The sequence below is a fragment of the Numida meleagris genome, chromosome 3 (assembly GCF_002078875.1).
Source record: "Numida meleagris isolate 19003 breed g44 Domestic line chromosome 3, NumMel1.0, whole genome shotgun sequence".
In the NCBI taxonomy this organism is placed as follows: domain Eukaryota; kingdom Metazoa; phylum Chordata; class Aves; order Galliformes; family Numididae; genus Numida; species Numida meleagris.
The window spans coordinates 88,902,468-88,910,170 of NC_034411.1; the positions used below are offsets into that span (position 1 = coordinate 88,902,468).

The 7,703-nt window shown below is 42.5% G+C and overlaps 1 protein-coding gene across 2 annotated transcripts; it reads right to left on the minus strand.

Annotated features, from left to right (window-relative positions):
• Positions 99 to 7,169, minus strand: TMEM14A (transmembrane protein 14A). Of its 2 annotated transcripts, none has more exons than XM_021389849.1 (5): positions 7,043 to 7,169; positions 5,968 to 6,051; positions 4,125 to 4,226; positions 1,267 to 1,354; positions 99 to 656 (listed from the first exon to the last, which is right to left on the minus strand). In XM_021389849.1, the coding sequence occupies exons 1-5, from the start codon at positions 7,152 to 7,154 to the stop codon at positions 617 to 619; spliced, it is 426 nt and encodes a 141-aa protein (XP_021245524.1). In that variant the 5' UTR covers positions 7,155 to 7,169; the 3' UTR covers positions 99 to 616. The 2 variants fall into 2 exon arrangements, with proteins under 2 accessions (XP_021245524.1, XP_021245525.1); XM_021389850.1 differs by lacking the exon at positions 7,043 to 7,169 and adding an exon at positions 6,834 to 6,984.

A 7,703-nucleotide genomic window follows, 5' to 3' on the forward strand; every position in this document is an offset into this window, starting at 1 on the left:
ACAATGGGGTATGGTATATGTTTTAAATCAGCAGTGAGTACAGTGGAGAGCACCCGACTGCCCCTGACAAAATAACACTCCACTCTGCATAAAAAAAGAGAAGCTTCAAACATTTCGTGTTTTATTTAGAAATAGTGGAAGAAGACAAAAGTATTCAAAAGGAAGACAGGTTTTTGCATAAGACAGTACAGGCACATGCCTTTTTTCATTAGTGACCAGCAACATGGTTAGAATTGATTACTTAATTACAGAAGCTACAAAATTACGCTTCAAAACAATACATCTCTGAGATACAGTGCAATACTAATGCAGTTTCCTGGTGTGCTCAGCACCTCTGAAAGCTATCAAACTTAGAGGTAAAGGTCCCTTGAGTTAGCAGATTGCTTAAGCAGAAGTAGATAAAAATGTATCATTAACAAAACACTATTTTAGCTTTTATCAACAGCTTGCAAAACACCAGCTGGCATGTGCCAGTAATTAGGGTACAGATCTTTTACAGAAAAGATAAAAGCAAAATAAGACTTGTGTTCCAATTTGTCTTTCAAGTACAGGGAGCCTGCCTGTTTGTGAGGTGGGCATGGCTGTCGTACTTCAGTTCTCAAGTTGCTACATTCTCCTACAGAAGCATAAAAACAAGCCTCAAAATCATCAAAAGGCTGTAAGAAAGAAAACAGAAAAAAGTCCATAAACATAATTGTGTGTGAACAGTGAAAATCATCAGTAAACCACAGCACATTCATAAATACCTAATGCTACAATCTCTAGCAAGCAATCTTTTGAAATGTTTCAATCTATAGCATCAGTGTCCACCAAAAGTCAGTCTAAGCAGACTGTTCTGTCACTGACACAACACAAAATAACATTTTTCACTTTCAGCCCTGATTTATAACTTTTGGCAACTGTTGCCAATTTGTATGTGACCTTTTCCTCACTGTATGTATTGCAAATGAAACAGTCAGTGGAGTTACATTAATTCTAGTCACAATGACGAAGCAGTCCTTCAGAAGACAGACATTCTGACAGAGTTGAGAAATGTTTTGTTATGGACTCACTGGGGGAAAAAAATGTTTCAACTTACTCCATAATTTATTTCCAAACTATCAGTTTATCCAAACTATCAGTTATATCCAAACTAATTTCACTTAAACCATACAGCTGCTGAATGAGTAACCTCCACTGATACTAGCTTGAATCGGATGTTGAGTAGCAACTATTGGAAAAATCAGTGAGATTTTGACATAAAGATCCTCAGTATATGATGTTTACCTCAGGCATGCTACAAGTCCAGCTGGCATTAGTTTCTTGGACCTCTTGAACCTCATTCCCATTATAACGGTCAAAAGAAAAGCTGAAACTGTAAAAAACAATTCCATACATTTATGTTATCTCTTTCACAGAGGACTAGTCAGGAATACAGAGAATAATCAAAGGTCGCTGATATGTTTTGCTATGAAATGTAGTTTAGTAAAATGTTAGATCATAGAGATAGGTCTGTAAAAACTTCCTTGCTTTCCCAAAATTCATTACCAGGACTTCCTTCAGCTGCAGACAGGGTTTCCAGGTGCAGCAGAATGCTAAATCCTTGTCTGTGGATGCAAAAGAAGTTTGTCAGGTGGTGATTTGCTTTCCTCCATCTATAGGCATTCATAGGGCTACCAATGAAGTTGGAAGAATCCTCAGCGCTAACAGTAACATTTATGCTGAGTTACAAATACAGCGTGTCATAAATCTCAACGCTGCAACTGTTTTCCTTACTAGCTATTCAAGGAGCTAGAACACTCAGGTTGTGGTGGTTTTTTTTTTTTTTTCTTATCTTTAATTTTCCTTTTAGAGTGCTAGCTCTGTATTTGCTAAGCCTTAAAAACTAAATTTGAAAGTCTTCCTTTATTTCTGCCCCAGAATATGGCTCAGCATCTCCTGCACCATGGCCCTAAGTTCTTCTGTTTTGCTACACGGGAGCCATCCTTGTCCTTTGGGGCTGCCCACCTCATGTTGCAGGCAACAGACGCCGTGTAAGCAACAGAGAGCAAATATCATGAAAGGAACTGCACCTTCTTCCTGGAGCTTTTACCTAAAAACAGCAATAAACCGGTCAACTGGGCATGGGGATTTCAAATGAGGCTAATGACTGCAGGGTGCTATGTAAACGAGGAGATTAAGAATACATAAAACTGCAAAGATAGCTATAGCTGAGTTAAAAAACGGTCACCTGAAATGCTTCCTAGAAGTGGGCAGAGGCAGCACTGCCAGGGACAGCGGGATGATATCACTCTAGCAGCTACATTGTATCACTCTGGCAGCTCTTCTATTTTCACAGAGCAGATAAACTTTCTAGAGAACTCTCTTCGAATTCCATCTTGTTCTGTGGACAGAGCTGTGCTCACAGTTGTCAAAAATGAGTTTTAAACTCATTCCAACATTATGTGACACGTTCTGGCAGTTACAAACAAAAATCTCCTGGCTAAGCATGTGCACTCATTAAAGACAGCTTGCTTCACTATCCCTTGCTCTTATTTTCTGGTCCCATAGTCTTGATCCTCTCAGGAATGTCTGAAGAGCAGACTATTCCACAGCGTGTGTCTTGTCTAGGGCCCTGAGTACAGTTACCATTAATAAGAAGCTACAAAACACAACTGGTCTAGTTTGTAAGGTTCTTGCAGTTACCAGTATTTGGTTTTGCAAATGTGCCAGTGAGTTTTTAAGACGTTCATCTTTTAGACCTGATTTTCAAAAGCATTAGATATTCAGGATGTCACTTTTAATCAGTCAAAAACATTTTCAATAAATAAAGCCAAATCCAACTCAGTAAATCATAATAGATAAAACTCATAAAGGAATTCAATATAGCAGATGCATAAAGCTGCATTCTCAATAGCAAACTTAAGCATGAGTTTCTACACCTACTTCAATCAATCACATAAGATTCCAGTAAGTAGTCAAGAGAACACAGGAGCTCACTTCAGGGGCAGCAGACTCCCCTTTCCTTATTTTTTTTTTTTTTTTTTTTTTAGAACTAGGGAACATTTCATAAATTCTAATTTTTATCTTCCACAAATTCTGTATCCAAATTCATGATTTCATCAACATATAAAAGCACAATACTGGATGCTGCTTAACAGCATCTCACACTGAATGATTACAAATTTACATGCACTCATGGTTGTGTCTTCAGTGCAAAAAAGATCTTTTTTTTCCCCCCAAACAGTAATCTGAGTAAGGTCATGGCTGCAAAACCAGAATAACCAATTTTAGGCCACGTAGGAGCAGCTCAGGTACACTACCATCACCTTTTCTAAAGAACCCAGTTGGTTTGAAAGCAACCTTTCTTTTTTTAATGGAAGACATTTTTACAGCTGCAGTTGATTTCAAACATAAAACCAACAAAAATGCTCTACCGTAAGTTCCGACTAAGGCCAGAAAAAGTGACTGCGTGCTAACACAATCTGGATTACATGCAACTTAAATGTATTTTTGTGTGTGAAACCACAGCCTAAGTCATCAGTACTAAAATCATGAATGACAGAAGCTTCCAGTAACTCTTACTACAAATCAGTTATATGAGGTGAATGAGATACACCTTAAATAGAGACTGTAGTTCCTTTCTTTTATGACAGCTTCATGGCAAGCTTGCTAGGATGACAATTATTGCAGGGTTTGTGTCCTATCTTTCTGGCAGTAAAGAAAATCACTGCATCAACAATTTGTTTCATTGAGAGCTGAGGACACTCAACATCATGCAAGACCTTATCTTACACCACTTTTAATTCTCAAATTACATTCTAATCTGTAGCTCTTATGATTTTATTCCAGTACTTTTCCATGTTTCTCGGCTGGATTTCACAACATGTACACTGTTACATAACCACCTAACAAAAGGAGGCACTGCCAGATGGTTACACACCTGTTGGTTCTGTGTGAATGAGCTGCTTTATCTTGCCAATAGTTCCACATGTAAGCTCTTGAATTTTGCAAGCTAAGCTGAATTGTCTAATTCTATTTAAAAAACTAAGAAAAAAAACCCAAAGAATTGTCACAATGCTTAAAATAAGAGAGATTTTTACAGGCACTTTGGTCAAATCACTTTTTTTTTGTTTGTTTGTTTTAAACTGTAGTAAAACACTTACACAACGATATCTTCACGTTTCTTGGATCACGTGTTACACAGTAAGCTCCATAACCAGCCATGGAACCAAAGGTAAGGCCAGCTGCTAAAGAAATTTTACTACCTGCAAGAAAATATTCAAGTGTCATCTCTCAACACCATGCCTTTACGCTCAGTCTACACAGTAGCTCTATCTCTACACAGTATTATCTGAAAATCTGAAAACAGAGCCGCTTCTGACACTGTGCAGCCAACTCACCCTGTGTGAATAGACAGGCAACATTTCTGTAACCCCTCCTAGTCATTCTCTTGTATAGCATTACTGGCAATGTCTGTTCAATTAGAGGGTGAGGATGAGGATCTACCAACACTTGTAATTTGGGAAGAATAATCTTGGATGAACAAACTGCAACTAGGCTATTTTTTCAATCACGCATACATTCAGAAGCACTTTTGTAACCTTTCTGAACTATCTATTCATTTTTACTATATCTTATGGCACTTGGGAGTCTCTGAAAAATGACATGAGTCATTATGTGTCAGTGCATACAGGCTAAATTGGATGCCATGGTATCACTGACATTACATTTAATAAAGATCTAAAAAAAACAACAAACAATAACAAAACCCCAATCTAAAACAACTAGATGGCAATGAAGATGAAAATATGGCTTTTAAAATTAATTTGACATCTCCTTTCAATGCTATTACACAACTGGTTCATAAAGTCCAGAGTTTCAGCAATATATTTGGTTTCTGAACAGGCATTTTACTTGGTACCATATGATAAAAGTGCAGAACCAGCACAGCAGGCAATATCTGGATTAATCTGATTCCAAAATGATTACAAAGGAAGAATCCAGAACCCCAGAAGTCATATACATCCCAGTCCTGTTATACTGAACATTTTTAATCAAGAATCTGCAAGAAAACAGAAATCATTACTGATAAAAATAAATAAATCACATTTTCCACAAGGACTGACCAGCTACTAAAGACAGAAGAAAACAAGCAAATGGGATAGTTAGTGAGAGCAGATGGGCAGGGTGGAGGGGGGGAAAAGATTTTCAGAAAGTAAAGATATAAAGCCATTTCTTTAGGAGCATACATGCACACACTATGCAGGGAATCAGTGATCCTGAATCCCAAGAATCATAATGGATAACGCCATGGTGAACAAGACTGCTGCACTGCTGGGACATTCACCCTGGGACAGTGAGCCGGGCGCTTGGGCTGTCCTCGGCACGGCTGCGACCTCTGCTGGGGCACTGCGCCCAGCTCAGGAATGCCGCCGCCAGCTGGGCCAATCCATAGAAAGTACTATGTACAACATAGTACAACATAGTACAACATGCCTTAAACGTGGAAAATACATGACAATTTAAAACTTAGTTGCCTATGGCAGAGTGAAAATGAACAGTGCTTAAAATGCCAGACATAATTAACCACCAGATCAGAAGAAGTAAATAAAAAGTATTCTCCCTGGTGTGCATCTGAAAATTCCCAAATCAATCCCAGATGCCTCTGCAGAAAATACATTTTAACTGAAGATCATCTATTGTGCTTAACACAGGAACAATTAAAGGAAAAGGCATTTATTATTATTGACTGAGGGTCAAAAATAACAGCAGCCTTTTGCCCCCAAAACAAACCCATCAGTTGGATAAACAGAAAGAAGTGACCACTGAAGCATAAGTTGATGCAAGTAAATCTGCTGAGACTCAGCCCACTGACAGCAGTGGAGGCTGGATTTAAGATGCAGTCGTGTTCACTACAGCACAAGTTTCATGCCTTTCACCATTTCTTTTTCACAAAGCGTAGCAGAGAGGAAACAGATTTCCCAACCTCAGCGTACCAGTACTCACCTTTACGAGTGTATCCTACAACACCTCCAACAGCCAACAGAGCAGCATATGCAAACCCAATCCAGTCAACAGCCATGGTCCCAACTGTGGGGAAAAAAAACATACTGCAGCTGAAGACTTGGGTAAAAAAAAAAGAAAACATTATTTAAAGTGCTCTACATAACACTATGCTCTTGTAACTTGCGCTTTACTACTGTGTCACATCATTCAAAGGATAAAGGTGCATCTATTGGCTGTCACATCATCTTTTCACCAGCTAGGGCCCTTCCTTACTCCTCAGTACAGAGGTACACCATACTTCTATCAGGCTGCTGCCAGTCAAAAACACACATATGCAAGCACTAAGCTGGGCACTACCCTGAGCATCAGGTCTGTTGCAGTGTGCTTATGGCTGGTCTGGACACACGCTGAGCACAGCTTAGCGCTCCTTCAACCCAGATGTGCTCGGTGTGCTTCAGGCAGGGTGGCACAGTCCTGCAGCACTGCGCAGAGCAGAGGTTTTCAGAGCTTCTCTGTAGGAAGGCAATGCTTTCCCCTTCTTTCTCCCAAATCAATTGCATACTTAGTTTTAAGAGTGTACTTCTTTTTCTCTGAGCAGGTGTGTCTGGCGCTAAAGGGACAGCAGGAATGAGAACACATCCATCACCTCGTGTCTAGCCTTTAATACTAGAAGGGGCGATTTACAACAAACCCCTGCACTGCTACAGTTCTCTCAGGAATTACAGGGCTAAAGGAGGCCGCACTACGTCATCAGCCCTGAAAACGAGGTCAGGACCGAGCTCAGAGCTGCGCTCTGATCCACCACGTTTCATGGCGTCGGTAAGCAGTGCCCAGTCGGCGGCTGTCCCCGCGCAGGGTGCTCCCACCTCAAGCCCCCGGCCCGCCACACTCCGGCCCCGGTGCACCGAGCAGCCCAGCTTCGTGCCGAGGCGGCCTGCACAGCGCCCAGCTCCCACCCCGCCGCGGCCCCGCTCCCGCAGAGGGCAGACGGAACCATCCCCCGCCAGCAGAAAGGAAGCAACTGCAGCAGAACAAACCCCCGCCCCCCTCAGAGCCAACTCGCCTCCCGCCGTACCTCTTCCCGCCGCGCCGCCCCGCCCCGCCCCGCCGCCCTCCGACCTCCCGCCGCCCCGCCCTCCGTCCTCCCGGCGGTCCGTGCTCAGAGCTCTGTGGCTGGTTTCAGTCATCCTCCGGGCGAGGAGTGAGAAAAACGGAAGGCTTGTGCTGCCGTCCTGGCGCCGTGAGGGAGAGCGGCGTTTTATGGCGCTTGGCAGAAGTGAGGAGACAGAGCAGGGTCCCCGCGAGGTTGTGCAGCTGCAGCCCTCGGCTCTAGGGGCGTCATCTGCTGCCTCAGGAAGCTCCTGGGCCAGCCTTGGGGTGGCTGGTCTACCTGGGCTCCAAGGGCAGTGTGAAGGATCTGTAGTTTAACTTAGGATTTTAAGTCTGAGAACCCCATCAGATCCACCCTGCAACCCATGACCGAGGTGGCAGGAGCCAGACCCTGCTCTGACCACAGTGCCTCATGCAGGGCTCTTCCTCCGTCAGTAGTAGTGCTCAAAACACTCTCGTTCTCTGCACTGAATCACAGAATCATTAAGGTTGAATAAGGCCTCTAAGATCATCTAATCCAACCATCCCCACCATGCCCACTAACCATGTCCTTCAGCATCACATCTACACAGTTCTTGAACAGCTCCAGGGATGGTGGCTCCACCACCTCCCCGGGCAGCCTGTGC